The 23,001-nt window shown below is 43.4% G+C and overlaps 1 protein-coding gene across 3 annotated transcripts in view; it reads left to right on the top strand.

Moving 5' to 3' along the window:
* The window catches only part of PTPN14 (protein tyrosine phosphatase non-receptor type 14), a 293,466-nt gene that overhangs the window by 75,701 nt on the left and 194,764 nt on the right, over window positions 1-23,001 (top strand). For all 3 annotated transcript variants that reach the window (XM_033935552.1, XM_033935553.1, XM_033935554.1), the window contains exon 2: window positions 4,438-4,741. In XM_033935552.1, coding sequence (XP_033791443.1) covers window positions 4,568-4,741 — 174 coding nt within the window. In that variant the 5' untranslated portion in view covers window positions 4,438-4,567. The remainder of the gene's footprint in view (window positions 1-4,437; window positions 4,742-23,001) is intronic.

Here is a 23,001-nt window from a genome sequence, read left to right as displayed (position 1 = left end):
CATAGCATATGCCCACTGGCGGTCTGCCTCCTCTCCGTCCCCCTCCTTCCCTCCCCCCCTCACTACTTCCCCATACCGTTTTAATGTTCGCAGCGCGAGCAGACACCCCAACCTGCTGCTCGCACCAGCATCAGCTTTTCTGATATCACTTCCTGGACTCGTGCCTAGGGAGTGACGCCAGACAAAGAGTCGATGCTGGTGCGAGTAGCAGGTTGGGGTGGTTGCTCGCACCACAAACATTATAAAGGTACAGGAGAAGGGAAGGAGCACGCGTGTGGCAGGAGGGGTCAGAAAAGGAGCGGATGGGGAGGGGCACCTTTCACCCTCACTTCTCCACTGCACATGCCCCAGAGTGTAGGAGATTAGGATTTGGCTCACACTTTTCTCAGTAGTGCAAGGTGAGTTACCTTGTGCAGTAGGTAGTTTTCTATCCTTAGAGGGTTTACAGTCTAAGGCAGTGTCTCTCAAACTTTCTCGAGCCGGAGACCACTAAAGGTAGTGGCCACGGCTTGAGGCACCCAAAAGTGCGCGGACATCGCCATGATGACATCTCGATGTATTTATTAATCTCTCCTCTTCTAATGTATCATGTATGTCAATGCGTGAATGTTTCCCCTTTTTTAGTTTAGATAAGTTTTTATTTATTTTTTAAATTTTATATTACATTTTATTGTAAATCGTTTAGATACCTATATGATAAACGGTATATCAAAAATAAAGAAACTTGAAACATCACGCATATGCGTAATATCATCATGTCAAGGTCCACGCATGTGCAGAGGCCCTCCAGATGGGCCCTGAGACACCAGTAGGGGGTGCCAGCAGGGAAGAGCTCCAGAGAGAAGGAGAGATACTGGCACCAGCTGATTGCCACAGCAGTGTTTTTCAACTTACTTCAAGCTAAGTACTCCCTAAGTCTAACAAATCTCAACTGAGTACCACAACCACAGACCTCTCTAGGCCCACCCAAGCTCTGCCCCAGATCCCATCCCCTTTACTAATTGTAATGCAATTTTTTTCCATTCATTTTTCATTTACACACAATATGCACAGCAGATATAAATTTTTAAAACTGACACATTTCAATCACTGTATTGAAAATAAAATCATTTTACCTACCGGTGATCCTCTGCAGGCTGCTGTAATTAGCTTTAAAGGGGAGGCCAGGGGGAAAGCTGGAGGACGCTAGAGAGAAGGGGGAAACATGCAGGCCTTCGGCGATTCGGGCAGCGCTGGCGCACAGTTTAAAATATACTGGTCTACCGAGGGCTTCAAAATAGTACCTGGCTGGCTGCAAGTTTGAGACTACTGCTATAAGTGGTAGATAAATGCTAAAATAAATAAATAAATCCCCCTTGGGATTCAGCAATCTGCGGGATCCTGGTACTGCAGGTTGCTGAATCCCAAATCAGGAGAATAAGGTTGCTTGCAAGCCACCTCACAAGCAGTATTATTCCAATGGCCCAGAACCATCGGTGGTGGTGGTTGTGAGGGACATGGAGGAAACTCTTTGTTAAAACATTTCTGACCCTTTATCTTTTTATTTTTTATTTTTTAAGAATAGTGGCTGAGACTGAACGGAACCTTTCTATAGGGCAATATATTTCTTTGTTTGGCATGTAATAGAAACACAAGAAACCAGTGTGTTATTCTAAAGAGGACCAAAAGATTAGCATTTAGAGAGTATAAAGAATCTCGTATGAAGAACAAACATCTTTATCGGAAAGACTGAATGAAGAAAGATAGCAGGGACAGCAAAGATGCAAACTTTTAACCTTGTTAAGACATGCACCGAGGCTTGTAAGAATGAAAAGTGAAAAGAATGTGCAGAGGGCATGAAGAAAAATAAAAGGATAAATAAATAGTTATTTTATAACTGTGCCTAGCATGAGAAAGTAAGAAGGCACCTATGTATGACCTAGTTTATAAAGACACCTAGGCACCTATGTGTTTTTATAAAATGGCAGGACATATCCTGTAGTAACTGACCGATTATCAGATCAAGCGTACTTATCAGAAGAGTGGATATCTCTTAATAAACTTTCATGTACTGTATATCTAAAAAACCAGCCAAAGTCTGCATGACATACTGTATGCTTAAGGTTGTGCTGCCAGAATAAAATTCCTTTGATAGATTGAACCAGCAGGGAAACAGAGAGGAGCACATCAATGCCTTTCTCTCTCTTTAGCACCCTCATGTGTGCAGGCTGACTAATAGGCCAGAGATAGTTTCTCTCGTGTATGTGGGTAGGTATTGGTCACAGGCACACTAAAAGAAAATATTCCCCCCCCCCCCAAAAAAAAAAAATAAAATCCTGGAAGATATATCTGAAGAAATCCAAAGAGGGTGGGAGGCACGTCCTCTTAAAGAGAACATATGGTAACTAGCATTTCTGCATGTATACTGGTCTACTTATGTGAAAATGCCTTTATTAAGCTACCTAATATATACATGACACTTCCTTATATTAAATAATGTTGTAAAAGGAGATATCAATACTTGTCACAACCACTGAATTTATAGTGTAGAAAAAATATGCTCCGAGACCTGGAAGCAATAAAAAAAAAAAAAGGGAGACAAGACCCTAAGTACAGCCTCACCACCCAATCATAGCATATACTTCCACAAATGATCAATTTTCTTTAATGTTATGAACAATCATCTTCGGTGTTTAAAATATATATATATATTTTTTTAAACTTCTTTATTCATTTTTACATCAATCAAAAATAGTAATTCAAACATTCACTTATCTGCTTTAAGGTTCCGACATGAGCCACATTTCGGTCCTTCTTCAGCAAACCTTGCAGCAGATAACCCTACTATCTCCTCCTCTCCCTAAGAAATCCCATGTGCCTGCCCCAAGCTTTCTTGAATTCAGACACAGTCTTTGTCTCCACCACCACTACCGGGAGACTATTCCATGCATCTATCACCCTTTAATCATCAGAAAACGCTTCCTGCTCAAATTTCCTTTCCAATCTTTTAAGTCGAACCAATTCAAAACAGTGAGATTGGCGGAAGGAAGGTGTAAATAAGAATCCAAAGATGACGAATATTACAGAGAATAGTAAGCTCTTTACCTCCCCTGTACATATATACCTTTGGATATTTATCAGAGTTTGTTTATTGTGGTTTTCTGCAGAATAAACTTTGCTGCATTTGCCTTACTATAATCTTGAGCCCTAATGATAAAGCCTACATTAGGATGTGGAGTGGAGTGGTCTGCTGCTAAATGCAGCCATAAATTGCTTTGACTTTGGGATAATGGAGATTATTTAAAAGTGGTATTGTTACTATAATGGTCGCCATGGCAACATGGATGATAGAAGCTTAGCCACCAGGCCTTGAATTCGATGAGGTGCCAAATGATGAAAGCGGGCAGCCAGGTACAAGTCTAAATTGTTACAATATTTAGCTAACTAACACGGGCCATAATCCTGGAGCTGGAACCCGAGATGTAGAAGTAAAGACTTTTTCTCTCTAAGGCAAAATGTCTGCCTGAAAACAAGTACAATGACACATTCTGAAGGAACTGTGAAGGGTTTACTCTTTTTAATGCACTTCAACTGGAGGTGACACCTTTTACTCGCACTGACAGTGCAATTTGTGCCTAGCATTCAAGAGCTCCATGCTTCAGGTCTGCTCTTTTAAGCCTGTTATGCGATTCTAGGGATGGTATAATAAAACTGAATAATCCAGCATTGTGGTTTTGTAAAAGATGGATACAGAGCTTTTGAATTTGGGGGGAATAAACCTCTTGAATACAGATCTAACCTTCTTCTCTTTCACCCTGGCAGATCTACATCTGGGGGGGGGGGGGGGGTCTGAATAGCCTGTGGTTCTTTGATACTTTAAATCAGTGGTTCCCAACCCTATCTTGTCAAGTCAGGTTTTCAGGATAGCCCTAATGAATATGCATGGAACAGATTTGCATGCCTGCCAACTCCATGATATGCAACTCTCTCTTATGCCTATTCATTAGAGCTATCCCGAAAACCTGACTGGCTGGTGGTCCTCCAGGACTGGGTTGGGAACCACTGCTTTAAATGACTGCTTAGTACTGAGCTGATCTTGGGCAACAAGTGCTTTATTTATCTCTTGTGCTTGCTTGTACCCACCTCTGGCTTCCTGCTAGATTCTTTTCTGGTGCTGTATTTTCAAGACTCGCAATGTTTAGCAACCCAAATTCAGACTCATTATCTGTGAAGTCTGGGGGAAAAAATAGTTTTGGAATGCAATCTACAGGTCCTGTGCTGTAGTGCATGTCGAGTTGGGCTTTTAAAATTGAAGCAGATTGGAATCTTTCTTTCTTTTTTTTCCCCCTTTTTCTCTTCATGTTATTCCTTCCTTTCTGCTGTGTGATTTCTGGTCAAACAGTAACTTCCCAATTCACATGACGCTGTTTTTTTTTTTACTGTGGTCCTTCTTTGCAGTTCACTGGAGTTACTATGAGATTGCACCAAGCATGGGCAACTGTGACCACACTTGGAAGAGTGTAGCTGCTGGGGTGATATACCAGAAAATATTGTGAGAAAAAGTGAAGCCGTGACACCAAGGGTAGCCATGCCTTTTAGGCTGAAACTGCGGCGAACGAGGCGCTACAATGTCCTAAGCAAGAACTGTTTTGTTACTCGGATCCACCTCCTGGACACCAATGTGATTGAATGGACATTGTCTGTGGAGAGTACGGGACAGGAATGCCTGGAGGCTGTAGCCCAGAGACTGGAGCTTCGAGAGGTAAGGACCGCATCAGTTCACTATGAGAGCAATTGTATAAAGGGGTACCTAGAGAATACCTATTGGGAGTCTGTTCTGTAAAGGAAAGGCGGTACCCAGTGGCGTAGTAAAAAGAGAGGGGAGCCGGAGTGTTCTGGGTTGCTGACTTAGGTGGGGGTGCCGGCATCTCTCCACCCCCCCCCCCATGCCACGCTTGCAAGCTTCCCTTCCCCGCCGCCCTATACCTCTTTAAAATTTTCACCTGCACAGGCAACTACTCTAGCCTGCTGCTTGCGCTGGCCTGGCTCCCTCTGAAATCATTTCCAGGCTACGGGGCCAGGAAATGACATCAGAGGGAAAGCCAATGCCAGCGTGAGCAGTGGGCTAGAGAAGCTGCTTGCGCTGGCAAAGATTTAAAGATGTACAGAGGTGGAAAGGAAGGGCGTGAGTGTGGCATGGGGGCACCGAAGAAGCAGGGGGATGAAGAGGAGGGTGCCGGGGGTGGGGTGGTGGGGAGATGCCACCATCCCGGGCACCTCGCCATTAGAGGTACCTACTTTCTTTTTTAAAACAGTCGTATAACTAGGTATATATGCAAATATGTGGTTAGGCATGAGTACTCTCACTAGCCATAGATCTCACACCTAAATGCTAGAGATAAGTACATAACATGTAGTATTCTATAAGTTACACCAGTACCTATGGGAATGGCAATTCAGAATTTTGCACCAAGCATACCTTTTTTTTCAGGTTCAGGCTCACAAGGCTGGGAGGCCAAAAATACATATTTTCCTACTTTATCTTTGTCTCCACTGCCGAGAGACTATTCCATGCATCTGCCACCCTTTAAACCTGAGCAGAAAATACTTCCTGCTCAGGTTTCCTTTCAATCTTTTAAGCAGAACCAATGAACCTTGTAGCAATATACAGTGTTTCTGTAAGGATATTGTTCAATATATGACAGATATTTTGAGACAGGGTGTATGTATGGCTACCTTGAATATATTTTGGGGCAAAATGGATACCTCTGGGCTGGTTTGCGAGAGCGGAGAGGGAGGGGAATCATTTTGCTACATAAAGCATATATTATGGGAAAGAAATGTAAGAACATAAAGAATATAAGACTTGCCATTCTGGGACAGACCAAAGGTCCATCAAGCCCAGTATCCTGTTTCCAACAGTGGCCAGTCCGGGTCCCAAGTACCTAGCTAGATCCTAAGTAATAAAGCAGACATCCCACTTTCCTATTTAAAGGAGGCACAGATTTCAGAATTCTTTACTCAGGCGTAAGACGCAATTCCTAACTATTTAGGATGGTTACATTCAATCATTGTCACCTAGAGCAAAGAGTTTAGTGCTCAGTCGATTGGACACTGGGTGCACCATCTTCATAGAATTTGAGAAAGCTCTGAAGCATTGTGAAAACAGAGGCCTGGGGACATGAGGGGAAGGGAAAACTTTTGGAACATATATCTTTGAATTTACTCTCTGCGGAGGGCTATAAGAGTAGACCTTTTGCATTTACCTTAGAGCAGGGGTGTCAAAGTCCCTCCTCGAGGGCCGCAAACCAGTCGGGTTTTCAGGATTTCCCCAATGAATATGCATGAGATCTATTAGCATACAATGAAAGCAGTGCATGCAAATAGATCTCATGCATATTCATTGGGGAAATCCTGAAAACCCGACTGGATTGTGGCCCAGGAGGAGGGACTTTGACTCCCCTGCCTTAAGAGAGATGAAGGAGGGGGAAGGCTTTTCATATCAAAATATGTGGGTAGGCACAGGATCCTAAATAGAAAGAGGATATTGTCAAAACAAAACTTAATGCATCAACAGGAGTGGTGTTTAGATGACAGCTCCAGCAGTGGGGAAGTGAAGCCAGTGCCGGACGGACTTCTATGGTCTGCAGTGGGTTTTGACAGCAACAACAGTAGCTGGGAAATAGGGCCAGTGCAGGGCACAGTTTTTTTACAGTCTTGAGTCCTGAAAATGGCAGTTAAGGATCAGAAGCAAGTGTACACAATTTATACCACATTTATACTGTTTGAATGTGGTTCTTGTATATCTCAGTGGGAAAGGGGAAGCCATTGTATAGTGGAATTTAATAAGTAAAATACAGTAAAACCTTGGTTTGCGAGCATAATTCGTTCCAGAAGCATGCTTGTAATCCAAAGGGCTCGTATATCAAAGAGAATTTCCCCATAGGAAATACTGCAAACTCAGACGATTTATTCCACAACCCAAAATCTTTAATACAAAATACTATACGTACTTGTATTGCAAACCCTCGCTCATTTAGAACAGTCACTACACTCCTGCAGCGTCAGAGAGAGAAGAACCATCAGCTCAGTTGTGATGTGTGTATACTGTTAAGTACAGTGGTACCTTGGTTTACGAGCATAATTCGTTCCAGAAGCATGCTCGTAATCCAAAGTACTCGTATATCAAAGCAACTTTCCCCATGGGCCATAATGGCAACGCTGACAATTCGTTCCAGAACCCAAAAGGTGCTGAGGAAGTGGCAAGGGGTGGCCCAGGGGTCTGTACCTGTTGGGTGCCGGGTCTCTAGTTAACGCCTCCTTTGTCCGCTAGCCACTGGAAACCCCCGCAGTGCCGCTTCGGGGGGATGCCTCGTCTGTCCGCCAGCAGCTGAAGAACCCCTGAGCCCACAAAGCGCCGCTTCTGGGGATTCCTCTTCCGTCCGCCGGTCAGCCTTCCACGCCGGGTGCCTTCCCCATGTTGGAGTGAGCCCACACAGCAGAGTGTCGTCCCACTTGTATGTTCCGTATGATCATGCACAACGTCGATGATTGACGTGCGTGATCATATGCAATGTACAGGTGGGACGGCACTCGGCTGCGTGGGCTCAGATAGAGGCTCTCCAACATGCGGAAGGCACCCGGCGTGGAAAGCTGGCCGGCGGATGGAAGAGGAATCCCCCTGAAGCAGCGCTTCCTGCAGCTGTAAGTGCTCGTTTATCAGGGCAGTGCTCGGTTTGCGAGACAAAAGTTTGCTGAGTGTTTTGCTCGTCTTGCGAAACACTCACAAACAGCGTTACTCGCAAACCAAGGTTCCACTGTACTTGTATTGCAAGACATTGCTTGTATATCAAGTTAAAATTTAATCAAATGTTTTGCTTGTCTTGCAAAATGCTTGCAATCGAAGGTATTACTGTATTATAATATTTTTTTATTATTATTTATTTATAGATTTTTCAAATTACATACCAAGTATTCACTTGTACAGAAAGTAAGTTAGTGAGAATATGACTTATAACAAGTATAAATCTCATTTCCACCTTTACATAATTTAATAATAAAGAAAAATCTTTTCAACTAACTCAACTCAAGTCCTCAAACTGTGGTTCCAAGATTACATACTAGCGAACAAAAGGAAATAAAAAATATATAGCAAGATAGACTACAGACAGAGCTGAGGTAGGAGCGCCTTATACAAACTATACAGCGGTTGGTTTCTCTTTATCCAGTCGAGACAAAGCCAGAAAAGCAGTTAACTGTTGAGGTTCAAAGAAAACATATTTAACTGAACGGTGGCAAATAATATATTTGCATGGATGTCATAAATAAAATGTTGCCCCCAATGGAATGACCCCCAGGTTTAAAAAAAAAAGAAATTCTCGACGACGCTTTAGAGATTCTCTAGAAAGGTCAGGAAACATTTGAATTTTACATCCAAGAAACTCTTTCTGTTTCTTTTTTGAAGAAAAGTCTCAATAACCATATTTTATTGAAAGAGCTACAGTCAATATCATTGTAGATGGTACTGCTATCTCTCTACTGATGTTTCTAAAATTTCCGATACATTCAGTGGTGCTTAGTCCGGTGTTTTAGACTGTAATTGAGTTCCATTTTTATTTGGCAAGTAATACACTTGAGTAAATGGTGGTAAAGTTTCTTCCGGAACTTATAAATTTTCTATCGGGTATCTACTAAGCATTTCCCTAGGAGTAACCATAGTTAGTTTAGGAAAATTAATACGTCTCAAGTTATTATTCCGTGCATTATTTTCAAGTGTTTCTAATTTCTTTCTAAGACTAATGTTGTCCTTGATGTATTGTAATAATATTATTGGATTTCTGGTTCAATGCTTTGATAATGAATGTGACTGTTGGGCAGAGTTGATGGACCATGCAGGTCTTTATCTGACGCCATTTACTATGTTACAGGTATTGATTTTTGGTTTATTCCATTCTTTAATAAAGAAATTATTCTTTATGTTATATACGTGTGTGCTCTGTCCATGCTCTGTTCGGACTTTCCTATATTCCTAAAGCCACCTCATCTGTGATATTTTTGTTTGAAAAAAAGTGCAAAAGAAATTTAAGGTGGTCATGATTGATAACGCGTGCATCATCTGGGCAGAATTTTGGTGCTCACTGTTGAAAATCATAAAACAATGCAGAGAAATTGTAATTAAGTGCAAAACTGCTGGTAGACGTGAAATATGGGCTATATGTGATTACATTTCAGGGCTGTTTGAAAAATGATCTTTTAGTCTAGCTTTTTTTTTTTGTCTCAGATTGCGAGACGGAATAGAATAGACTTAAGGTTAGAGGGCAGCAGGGTGTGTGGGTGTCTGGCAGGAAGCCCTGGAATTACTCTGGTGATTTTAATTTATAACTTCTTTCATCTTTCTGAGCATGCAGAATGTTAGTTTCTTTGTGTTCTGCTGCAGTTTCGAGTTCAGTGGGTTACTGTACCACTCTTGAGAGAGAGAGAGAGAGAAAAAAAAAAGAGAGAGTGGCTACTTGGGACCTGGGTTGACCACTGTTGGAAACAGGACATTGGACTTGATGTTCCTTCATTCTGTCCCAGTATGGCAATTCTTATGTTAATCCTTCCCTTTGCCACAGAGGAAGTGGTGGTGGTGGGGGGAGTAGTTATGGAAGTCTTTGGAGAAGGAGATCAAAGGAAATAAAGCAATATTGGGGTTAATCTACAGCTGGGTGCCTGGTAGGACCCTATTCTGTAGAGCAGTAAGGAGAAGAGCCGCCGGTGCTGGCTGACTGCTTACAGGACGTGCATCTCGCACAAGAGACATGTTCTGTTGGCAGGGCACCGGCGCCTCTGCTCCTCACCGGCGCCTCTCCTGTTGCAGCACCCCCCCCCCCCAACACACACACACTGGTGGCTCAGGGCCCCGTCTGGAGGGCCTTTGCGCATGTATGGACGTCAACATCTGCACATTTACGGATACCCTCTAGCTGCGGCACAGGGTTTAGTTTAGTGTGCTGCGGCATCCAGAAGTTTGCGAGACACTGCTGTAGAGAAGCATAGGTGCCTACATTCCTTTATAGAATAGTTTGTAAAGTGGCCTGCGGACCAGGTTCAATTCCCAGTGCAGCTTTGAGACTCTGGGCAAGTCATGTAACCCTCTTGCTCAAGGTAAAAAATAAGCACCTGTATATAATATGTAAACTGATTTGAGACTGTGAACCCCCTTTCCTATGTGTGTACACGTATATGCCATTATTCTAATACAATGCAAGGGTTCTTCAAAAGGTTTCTGCATTTTTCATATTTTTGTGGCAAATGGTTGAAGCGGGCGAAGGGTAAAGAGGGGTAAGTTGGTAGGACGCTGGGAAAAACAGGATGATTATGTGGAAAAGTGATGTAATTTGCTTGCTTTTGAAATATTTAATAAATAGTGTTTAAAAAAAAAAAAGTGCAGAAATGTTTTGAAGATCCTTTGTAGAATTATCATTTATGTCTGTCTGTCCTTTATAAGATGTACCTTTGGAAGGTGAAAGAGGTATTTTCTTACCAGGTTCATTCCAGTATATGAAATACATTAGGGAGTACACTTCCCCCTCCGTATTCGCAGTTTTCGTATCTATGGATTCACTTATTCGTGATTTTAAACCTACAATTCTTTTTTCTATTTTTGGGCTATTTTAAGCCCTATAAGCCCCCCCCCCCCCCTTAAGCCTTACCTGGTGGTCTAGCGGGTTTTCGGGGCAGGAGCGATCTTCCTGCGCTCCTGCCCGGTGCAGATCGCTCACTGGAAATGGCTTGAGAGACTACGGGAGCTCAAGGCAGCCATTTCCTGTGAGCGATCTGCACGGGGCAGGAGCGCGGGAAGATCGCTCCTGCCCCGAAAACCTGCTAGACCACCAGATAAGGCTTAAGGAGGGGCTTACAGGGCTTAACCTTTTCCTGTCGTGTGTCCCGGATGACGGGACATTCAAAAAATGACATAGACAGTGGATAAACAATCTGTATGGACTAATAAAGAGTGAGCAGACTGCTGGGTACGATGGACCACTGGTCTGACCCAGCAGCGGCAGTTCTTATGTTCTTATGACACAAAAAAAGGCATTTGAATTGGTGATGTTGGCTCCTAGGATCAGCCCTGCACTTCTTTCTTTCCTTCTCGTCTCCTGAGCTCTCATGTAGTCTCTTTCATCTTCCCATCTGACTAGCCCCCTCTTATCTTGGCTTCTGTCGTATCTTCTTTCTCCTCTCTCTTCTTCACTGAGGAAGTGCAAAAATCTTGCCTTGCTTCCTATCTGTCAGAGCATGTTTGAGTTGGCAAAATGATGTTCAAACGACGTCCTCGTCATATCTAAGAGAAGAGTTTAGATGTGGAGTCCAATTCGAAGGATAGGGAGATAGGAATTCAGACGATGAGGTCAGCATGTGGAAAACTCCCACCATGTTTTACAAAGGCTCTGCTGAAATTGGAACCTCTTGTAGTTTTGCACGTCTATACATGCTTGTATATTGCATGTCCTTGTCTTCCCACTTCCAGACAACAAAGATGAGAAAAAGTAATTTTATTTTCTATTTTGTGTCAGTTTTCGGAATGCTCATTTCAAAATCTCTGCTGATCGGAGCTCTGTGGTAGTCTCTTGAAATTCATTCAGCTTACGGGGTACTCAACTTCAAGGCAGTGGCATAGTAAGGGTGGGCGGGGGAGGTAGTGGTGGACTGCTCTGGGCGTCATCTTGGCGGGGATGCTTAGTGAATCTAGCTCTTTGTGATTCTTTAACTCCAATGTATCGCAAACTGTGTTCCTGCCGTGAGATTCTGGGTGTGGCCCGAGAGCACGTCGTGGAGGTGAGCCAGGTGGTGCCGGCACCTCTCCTCCTCGCCAGCATCTCTCCTCCTCACAGGCGCCTCTCCTGCTCTCCACACCTCCCCACTGGCATAGTCATTTCAAGGTTTTACAAGCTCAGGGCCTCATGCATGTGCGGACAGCAATACGATGATGTCACACATGCGCGTGATGTCATCACTTCGATGTCCGCAGATGTGCAGAGACCCTCCAGCTGTGGCCCCGAGTTTAGAGTGCCGCGGCTTGGAAAAGTTTGCGAGACACTGCTTTAACTTCTCAATAGTCCTTTCCCTTTAGCTTTCTTCTTACCCTGACACGTTCTCTTTAACTCCTCCGAGATATAACGACTGCATTTTCATAGTAAAAGCATGACTGACTGATTACTTAGTCAGATATAATTTTTTTTAAAAAAAAGAAGGCAGCCCAGTCGGGTTTCTCTTTCTCTCGTAAGCAAGAATGAGCATGCCAATTGAGGGGGGAAAAACTTGAACATGGGAGAAAAAAAAAAAAGAAACAAATCTACTTGACTGATAACTGGAATGTGGAGTATGTGTGTTTTTGTTTTAAATGCATGCATTATCCTCTCTGATTGTTTGTTGAAAGGCTTTTGCAATATGTATTTTTGGGGACATAATTACTTGCTTCAGGGCTCTATTGCTTGGCAAATTAACTTAGACCTGGGCCTGTGGGGGAAAAAGCTGATGAAAACTTGTATTGTTGAGAAGGTTCACTGTTTGCCTTCTGAAAGAGTTTTGCCGAAGCATAAACCATTACCTACTTTGCTGAATGCTGAAAGACGACATCCTTATCACTGAAGTATGCAGGAGGTCAGGAAGAATTCCTGCTAGGGGTTTGCAACCTGCCTCCATGCAGTTCATGCTATATTAAGTTATTTTTCTAGTGGCTTTTGATTGTGCTCTGAACTGAACAGCAGCAACTCTCTTGAGCTTTCACTGAGCCCCATTGTTTGAGCCATATACAGTACATTTTCTCCCAGTGCATAGTGAGGGAGAGAGATCAATATTGTCATTCCTGGCAGATTGTTTGTGCCTTTCCCTGGGGACAAACAGGCCTTGGATGATGAAGGGCAGATGCTGGTTCATATAATGGTGGTGGTGGGTTTCGGGGGTGTAGCCACAAGTAGGTCTGGGCCCACCCCTATTTGGGCTCCAGGCTGCACATACCTGAAAGCCAACAGGGTGAGAAACTCCTTGGCCCTGCATCTCTCTGTCTTCTTTCCTTAAGCTAGCATCTTCAAGGGCCAGCGACGGCAGCAATTTCCTACTTACCGCCTACAGCTGACCTGGAAGCCTTCTCTCTGCTGCATTCATCCCAACAGCAGAGAAAAGGCTTCCGGATCAGCTACAGGCAGCAAGTAGGAAATCGCTGCCACTGGCTCTTTGAAGAAACTAGCCTTTGGGAAGGAGAGAGGAAGATGCAGGGCCATGGAGCTTTCCATCCTGCTGGCTGTCAGTTTCTGGGCGAGCTTGAGCTTTTGGAGAAGCTCCTTAAAGTAGGCACGGGGGGATCTAGATCGGGGGAGGAAGGGAAGAGAGGGAGAATTGTTGATGTGGGGCGAGAGGGTTACTGCACAGAGGGACAAGAGAAGGGAGCGATGCTGAGAGGGAAGAGGGACAGGCGAGGGAAGAGATGCTGCAAGAGGGTAGAGGGGCAAGAGAGGGAAGAGATGTTGAACCTAGGGTGCAAAGGAGAGGGGAAAAGAGAGAGATGGTGGACAATGTGAAAGAGGGAAGAGAGGGTGTTGGATATGACAGTGGAGGGGACAGAGGGAGAGATGTTTGGACCCAGGGTGCGAGAGAGAAAGAGACAGATGGTGGACTGTGGCTGAGATGCACAGGATAGGGAGGAGAAAAGATGGAAATGTTGGATCTAGGGGTAGCAGAAGTTAAAGGAGAGATGCTAGACAATGGGAGGGAGGGAACACTGAGGGAGAAATGCTGGACCATGAGGTTAGGGGGTAGGAGGGAAGAGAAAAAGGACAGGAAGATGGTGGGAGTGGAATGATTACAAGGGTTAAAAGTAGGTTAAAGATGAAAGGGAATGGAAGGCTGGGGAAAGAGTGAGATAGAGAATGGGAGAGCTAATAAGTGAGAATAGGAAATAGAATTTGATAAATAGCTGAAAAGAATAAAGAAGGACAGATTGAGACAATGGAAGTAAAACCTGGATGTTTCAATCTATCCTCCTCCTCCTGGAGCTATATGGTAACTCTAAAATAGATGCACAAAGAAATGGATGATTCAGAAAATTGCTCCAGGTGCAACAGTGTCCAGAGACAGCAGAGGGAAATAAGGCAGTGACCCAATAAACTTCTACAAAATGGGTGCCAGATCACAAATTTTTTAGCGACCATCATGAATCAGATTGAATGTTGGATGATTGCTTTTAAATTGAAACTAAATCCAGAAAAAACTAAATTTTTTCTTGCAACCCCCAATGATAAGATTAAAGAAACATCGATACACTTGAATGGCCTCGACTATACTATAGAACAGTCTATAAAAATATTGGAAGTGACTATAGATAAACATCTCACTTTAGAACATCATACTGATCTATTATTGAAAAAAATGCTTTGCTGTGCTCTGGAAACTTCGCACTATTAAGAAATACATAGTAACATAGTAACATAGTAGATGACGGCAGATAAAGACCTGAATGGTCCATCCAGTCTGCCCAACCTGATTCAATTTAAATTTTTTAATTTTTTTCTTCTTAGCTATTTCTGGGCAAGAATCCAAACTTTACCCTGTAGTGTGCTTGGGTTCCAACTGCCAAAATCTCTGTTAAGACTTACTCTAGCCCATCTACACCCTCCCAGCCATTGAAGCTCTCCCCAGCCCATCCTCCACCAAACGGCCATACACAGACACAGACCGTGCAAGTCTGCCCAGTACTGGCCTTAGTTCAATATTAGTAACATATACATAGTAGATGACGGCAGATAAAGACCCGAATGGTCCATCCAGTCTGCCCAACCTGATTCAATTTAAAATTTTTTTTTTTTTTTTTCTTCTTAGCTATTTCTGGGCGAGAATCCAAAGCTTTACCCGGTACTGTGCTTGGGTTCCAACTGCCGAAATCTCTGTTAAGACTTACTCCAGCCCATCTACACCCTCCCAGCCATTGAAGCCCTCCCCTGCCCATCCTCCTCCAAACGGCCATACACAGACACATACCGTACAAGTCTGCCCAATACTTTGATGAAGCTTCATTCCATTTGTTAGTGCAGTCATCCGTGTTAAGTATTCTTGATTATTGTAATGTCATCTATTTGGGTGCTTTTAAGAAAATTGAGAGTGGTTCAAAACACCGCAGTTCGACTGATTTTTGGATTGAAAAAATGGGAGCATATTACATCATATTACTTGAAACTTCACTGGCTGCCGATTAAGGCCAGAGCTTTGTTAAGTTTGCTTGTATCTGTTACAAATCTGTTTTTGGCTTGTCACCTAGATACCTTGTCTCCCATTTTTCTCTGAACCACCCAAATAAGGTCACATGCAAAGTTTGTTTATTTACATTTCTTTCGGTTAAATTATGTCGTTACAAAAGATTTCTGGAGAGAACTCTCTCTTTCCAAGCTGCTAAATTGAATGGTTGTTTTGGTAAAATTATGTTAGGATCTTCTTATCTTGATTTTAGAAAATTATTGAAGACCCAACTATTTGAAAAATTTGTATCTCTTTTAAAAATTCTATGCTTCTTTTATGTAAGGTATCACCTTTTAAATTGCATTTTTACTGTACGATCAGTTCTTATTTGTTGTAAACCGCTTAGAACCATTCTTTTAAATTGTACTTTTATTTTAAATCATACTCTCCACTATAGGATCAATTCCTATTTATTGTACATTGCTTAGAATTGTATTTTCCTTTTAAATTGTACTCTTCACTGTATGACTAGTTATTATTTGTTGTAAACCGCCTAGAACCATTTTTTTGGTTAGGCGGTATATGAAAACTAAAATTATTATTATTATTGAAGCAGCTAGAAAGAGAGACTAGTAGATTTACAGGGCCTTGGTTCCTGCCCCAGGAAAGGATGGCTGACCTCTGCCAGTGCTGGTAAGGCTGCATTATTTTAGTGACAAGCCAGAATATTTTTGAAGCATCTAGGAAAGATGGAGCAGTTCTATATCATGGTAGCAATTGGTTTACTTTTCAAGATATTTTAGTGGTTTTAAGGTAGAACAGGTAAAGCTTTGTGCAAGTGGAAAAAGATCTTCAGGGGTCCAGCATTCATTTTGTCATGCCTCTATCCATTGTTGCTGTAAGTAGAATGGGAGGGAAAATTTATCACCTTCAAGTCATTTCCAGTAGCAAGAGTGCTTCTTATCTGGTATGTGGTGACCAGGACCCAGAGATTGTGAGCCTGGAAATACTGCCTGGCAGTACTGAAGTTAGGAACTTAAGATTGGCCATATTGGATCAGACTACAGGTCTATCAAGCTCAGCATCCTGTTTTCAACAGTGGATAATCGGTTACGAGTAGCCAGCATGATCCTCAAGCATTAATACTATACCCAGGGACATAATATAGTGGGTTTCTAAAGCCTGCCATGCTCATAATGAATTATTGGCCTTTCTTCAAGAGCTTAGCTAACCCCTTTTTAAACTCAGCTATGTTAACAATTTTCACCACAAATTCCACAGCTTAATTTTGCATTAAATGAAAATTTTCTTCTTCCAGTAAGCTTTAGAGGTGCTACCTGCTAGTCTTAGTTTATTGTTTATTGGAAGCTTCTATACCGCTGCTAATGACTGGGGAGTAAATTCTGAGCAGTTTGCATGAGCTTCAATAGTGGTGTTATAATATATGAACTTCAGTAATGCTGTTACAATATATGAGCTTCAGTAGTGGTGGTACAATATATGAGCTTCAGTAGTGGTGTTAGAATGTGACTCTTACCTATTTATACCATCTATATACATATACTATAAATATTGTTTCTGTATTGTCATATACTCATCTTTCTTTGTATTATTTGTGAGTTCACCCTTGGGGATAGCCTGCTGTTTCCTCCATGTTGCTACTCCCCCTATTTGAAAGACTAAAATAACCTATATACCTGCTCTATTCCTCTCATAATTTTGTAGCCCTCTACAGTGGCTTAGCAAGGTGATAGGCGCCCGGGGCAGCGGTGCCCCTCTCCTGCCCTTTTCTCTGCGCCCCCTACACGCTCCTTCCCTACCCCCCCCCCCCAATACTTCATGCCGCTTCCCTTCCCCCATACCTCTGTAACGTTCCTGGCATGAGCGGCAACCCCCCCACCTGTCACACCTGCGTGGGCCCTTCTTCTCATGTCACTTCTAGGCGTGGGCCCAGGGAGGGGTCTAAATGTCTCTCTATCCAAGTTAGACTGTAAGCTCTTCCGAACAGGGACCTTTTATTAAACATCAAAATGTAAAGTGCTGCGTATGCCTTTCAGCACTATAGAAGTGATAAATAGTAGTACTAGAGCTCTAGTGGTAGTCTTGCTATACTGTCTCTAGAGCTCATGACAGCCGTTTTACTTGATGGAGCCTCTCTGGTTAGGAGCAAATGGAAAATTCTCCTCTCTGGGTTACCCAACTGGACCACCAGAGATGTAAGGTACGCTTGGGGGGGGGGTAGGCGGGTCTGATGTCAATGGAGGGAACTCAGGAGGTTGATCTAATCTTAGGGAGATGGATCTGTGGGGTCTGATCTTGAGGTGTCAGGAGTAGGGTTTGACCATTGGGTTTCAAGAGGGGGATTGGATCATGCAGATACCACAGAGCTAGGCGACTAAGTTAACAGTGCTAATTATGCCGTCTTAGTTAGTCACTTAGCTATTCAGGCACTGACACTGAATGTACAGAAGCTGGCACCTGCCTAATTGCTAGCTCTTCCCGACTTTACCCTCATAATGCCTCTATCCTGCCCCCTTGCAAAATGTCCAGTTAGTGCTGATATTTAGCGGTACATAAGAATATAAGAATAGCCTTACTGGGTCAGACCAGTGGTCCATCGGGCCCAGTAGCTCGTTCTCACGGTAGCCAATCCAGGTCACTAGTACCTGGCCAAAACTCAAGGAGTAGCAACATTCCAGCATCTCAAAGAATAACAAGATTCTGGAACCCCAATGAGAGCAACATTCCAGAGCTCAGATTGTGATGTCATAATGCTTCATTCCACAGTGCCTTAGAACCAACCTCATCAGTGATGTTACAATGGCTTGATTGTCCTATACTTGGCTCACGTAAGAAAATAAGAATAGCATTACTGGGTCAGCCCAATGGTCCATCAAGCCCAGTAGCCCGTTCTTACAGTGGCCAATCCAGGTCACTAATACCTGGCCAAAACCCAAGAAGTAGCAATATTCCATGCTACCGATATAGGGCAATGTGACATAATCAAGCTCGAGAAATGGGCATCGACATGGCAAATGAAGTTCAACGTGGATAAGTGTAAAGTGATGCATGTCAGTAACAAAAATCTCATGCATGAATAAGGATGTCCGGGGCTGTACTTGGAAAGACCTCCCAGGAAAGAGACTTAGGAGTTCTGATTGACAAGTCGATGAAGCCGTCCGTGCAATGTGCGGTGGCGGCGAAAAGGGCGAACAGAATGCTAGGAATGAAGAGGAAAGAAATGCTAGAAAAGAAGGGGATCACAAACAGATCAGAGAAGGTTATCATGCCGCTGTATTGGGCCATGGTGCACCTTCACCTTGCGTACTGCATCCAGAACTGGTCGCCGTACATGAAGAAGGATACGGTACTACTTAAAAGGGTCCAGAAAAGAGCGACTAAAATGGTTAAAGGGCTGGAGGAGTTGCCGTACAATGAGAGATTGGAGAAACTGGGCCTCTTCTCTCTTGAAAAGAGGAGATTGAGAGGGGACATGATCGAATCATTCAAGATACTGAAGGGCATAGACTTAGTAGATAAAGACAGGTTGTTCACCCTCTCCAAGGTAGGGAGAAAGAGAGGACACTCCCTAAAGCTGAAAAGGGATAGATTCCATACAAACGTAAGGAAGTTCTTCTTCACCCATAGAGTGGTAGACAACTCTTCCGGAGTCTGTTATAGGGGAAAATAAGACAAAGTTGGACAAGTTCCTGCTAAACTGGAAAGTACGCAGGTGAGGCTAGACTCATTTAGAGCACTGGTCTTTGACCTAAGGGCTGCCGCGTGAGCAGACTGCTGGGCAAGATGGACTGCTGGTCTGAGCCAGCAGCGGCAATTCTTATGGTCTTATATTCCCTCCTGTCTTTGTCAATAACAGACTATGGACTTTTCCTCCAGGAACTTGTCCAAACTTTTCTTAAAACCAGATACGCTATCTGCTCTTACCACAACCTCTGGCAATGCGTTCCAGAGCTTAACTATTCTCTGAGTGGTACTGTCTTGTTAAGCAACATTTTTAATTCAGGTGGCCTGCCTGCTGAGCTTGATTTAAGCAGTGAGAACTGCCGTGGGCTGAATATCAGGCCCGTTGTACACACTTCACCAGATACGGCTGCCTCTAAGTTTAACTGTAGTGCTTTCTTCTATCTATCTATTTAATTAACACGCATTAAATCAATTTTGCCTGCACTAAATTTTTTAAGGCATGCTAAGAAATGTGTATCCCTAATCCTTTTTTTTAAAATCTTGACACCATTTATATAGTTGGATTGACTCTGTACTAGTAAGTAAGAGTAGATTCCTGCGATATCTGTCAGCTCTCTGACAACCATGCAATTTACAAGGAGATTGATTTACCAACAGCAGGGGCTAGAAGGATATTAAATGTAGCCTTTATAGGGAATGATAAATTTAAGCAATTGCTGGGGAGCTCTGTTAAAGTGTTGACACGTGCAGCTCTGATCATCAGCCAGGGTCACTCCCACGAAGATGTATACCGTTAAGCTTTTAAGCCAAGTAATCTGGACCTGCACCTCTCCAGGGTCTGAAAATCAATGTCAACAATTTCAGTTCTGCCCTGGCCAAAACCAGAAGCCAGTGATTGGTCGAAGCAGCAAATTGGCGCTTCTTGCATAATGCAAACAACCAGTGATCATCCTAGCTTTTAACATATTCTGCAGTAACTGGAGTAACATGGTTTCTGAGAGGCAATATAGGAAAATTAAACAAAGTTTGGGAGGCTTATTGGGCTTGGTGAACAAAACACTACTGAGGAGTTGCTTCGCATCATCTGAATCGAGCTAGTCGGCATAATGTCAAAGGGGTTTTAGTGGGATTTAGTGATTGAGTGCACACAGAATTTAAACTTTGCTAAATTTCAACAGGTTTTTGCACTTGGGGAGAAATTCTGTATAGGACGCCAGTCTCAGCAGTCTCAGCAGCTGCCTAAGAAGTGGCTGAGGATCATAAACTGGCGTCCTGTACAGAATCATGTCTGCTCTAACAGACAGATGCCTAAGCTTGCCTAACCACCACGATTCTCTAACCGGCACCCATGTCACAGACGGGCTATAAGACTAGTATATATATATATATATATATACTAGTCTTATAGCCCGTTACATTAACGGGTGCTAGAATATATGTGTGTGTGTCTCTCTTTATTTCTTTTTCTCTCTCTCTCTCCTTAGCTGCTTTCTTTCTTTCTTTTTCCTTGGCTGTCCATCACCACCCCTTGCCTGCTCCCCCTGTCCATTCCTTTTACCTCCCCTGTGTCCACCACCACCCCTTCACAGCTCTCCTTATGCAGCAGCAGCCCTTCTCCCTTTGTTTTACCTCCCCCCTGTCCATCAGCACCTCTTTCCTTCTCCCCCTGTCCAGCGGTAGGCGTCCCTTCCTTTTTCTCCCCCCCTCCTCCTTCTTATCCCTATGATACAGTTACCTTGCTCTGCCCCTGATCAGAGGTTCCCGACAGCCGCCCAGTTGCACCCATTGGAAAAGTTCTCTCTGCGGCATCCCGCATCCCTCCTGACGCGACTCCCGCTGTCTTTCTTTCTGTCTGTCTCTGTCCCTGGCCCCCTTTGTCTGTTTGTCTTTCTGTATATCTCCCTGCACCTGTGTCTTTCTTCTTGTCTTTCTGTCTCCCTTCCTCCCTCTGTCTGTCTGTCCAAAGTAGCATTCCCTCCCCCTCCATTTCCCTCCCCCCATACCAGTTCCCCGTGCACCTGCCCCTGTGTCTTTCTTCTTGTCTTTCTGTCTCCCTTCCTTCCTCTGTCTGTGTGTCCAAAGCAGCATTCCCTTCCCCTCCATTTCCCTCCCCCCACACCAGTTCCCTTTGCACCTGCCCCTGTGTCTTCTTGTCTTTCTGTCTCCTTTCCTCCCTCTGTCTGTCTGTCCAAAGCAGCATTCCCTCCCCCTTCCATTTCCCTCCCCCCACACCAGTTTCCTGTGCAGCAGCATTATTGTTTCCTCTACCCCCCTCCCTTCCCTTCCCGCGGGTCCGACTACACATGGCGATTCAAGCAGCGTGTCCAGCAGTCTTCACACGCTGCTTCGGGTCCTTCTACTGGCCTGATTTACTCTGGCACGTCCGGAGCAAATCAGGGCAGTAGAAGGGCCCGAAGCAGTGTGTGAAGACTGCTGGACATGGTGCTTAAATCGCCAGTCGGGGCCGCGGTAAGGGAAGGGGGGGGCGGCGGAAATCTTCTTCTACCTTGCCTCTCCTCCACCGTCGGGAGTCAGCGCCAGGAGCTTTAACGGCTGGTGGTTCCGCATTGAAACAATCCCGCGCCTCTTTGAAAAGTGTCATGCCGCTGGAGCCGGGAGGCGACGGAGAGGGCAGGGGGTGAGCCGCGCATGCGCACTTGCTAGCTACAGCTCACGGAAAACGGACGCACGCTTAGGAAATGCGCGGCTTACCGTTTTATTATATTAGATATATATATATATATGTCCTTGATTGAAATAAACCAGTTTATTTTACATCAAGTGATCTCCAGTGGAGTGCTCATTGTCTTTTCCCACTGCTCAAAGTTAGGTGCCAGAAAGATCTGCACCCAACTCACATTCTGCAAAAAAAATGCTTTTCATGAATGCTAGTTTAGTGTGGATTTCGCATCTAACTTTGGGCACTTGCTGAAACTTCATAGATCTAGGGACTTCCTGGGTTTCCATATTCAAATATTTCCGGATGTCTCGAGAGAGACTCAGAAGAGAAGAAGGGAATTTCTAATATTGAAACCAGGTGTGACTCAGATAGGGGGTTTCTTCTTTCTTAGATACCCCTGTAAATGTGTAATCAGATACCGTTCCTTAAAATATGTGTTCCTAGAACCGGCTCATTTGACTGCTTTCCTTTCTTTGAAGCGCCTTGAAAATGGAGAAACATCCGCACCTTAAGTAATAATTAGCTCTCTTCCAGCAACAGATTATGTGATTTTGTTTGCTTGTTATCTTTAATTTAAATTACTCTTATTCTTAAGTCTTGGATCCTAATTTTGAGGACTAGTGTGTGATTAAATTAAGATGTGTTTCTTTTTACAGTTTGGTTTATTTTCAGGATTGAAAGTAAACTTAAATGTTATGTTTTCTTGATTACACTTTCTGTACAAGATGATATGCCTGATAAATAATGTGAAACTTTATAAATAAAAACAACAACAACAAAAAAAGAACCGTATTTTATAACATTGTGTCTAATTTCTGGAAATATCCTTGATTTGCCCATGCCACTCCCATAGCCACACCCCTTTTGAGTTGCGCACTGTAATATTTAAGCACACAGTTTATAGAACAGAGCACAGGGCAGTGCCAAGGAATACCAATTAATGCCAATTACTGTGGTGAAAGCAATTAGTTTAGCTGGGTTTAAAAAAGGTTTGGATAATTTCCTAAAATAAAAGTCCATAAGCTATTATTAAAATGGACATGGGAAAATCCACTACAAGGCGGATCACAACATTTCATACATAATAAAATACAAAAACAAATGACCTACAAAACATGTTACAAAGCTCACATGCAAACATCAGCAAAGACTCATCACAGAAAAGCGCCTGGAGGAAGCTGATCTTAATATCTTTCAAACGCCATAAAAATCCATCACTTCAGGAGGCATATTTCATCTGGCAAAAAGATGCCACTTCAGCAGTTTCTAAGATTAGCCCAGATCTTTCTGCTCTCAAACATACACTGGAAGTTTGTTCCACACCACAGGTCCCACACAAGAAAAACCACTTTTTCTGATTGCTTCATGCTGAAAAGTTTTATGTGATGGAATTGCTAGATCAAAGTGGTAGAATTCACATGTGC

Source organism: Geotrypetes seraphini, chromosome 3 (assembly GCF_902459505.1).
Source record: "Geotrypetes seraphini chromosome 3, aGeoSer1.1, whole genome shotgun sequence".
NCBI classification, from domain to species: Eukaryota; Metazoa; Chordata; class Amphibia; order Gymnophiona; family Dermophiidae; genus Geotrypetes; species Geotrypetes seraphini.
Note: the sequence above shows the minus strand (reverse complement) of the source record. Positions and strands in the feature narration are given on the sequence as shown.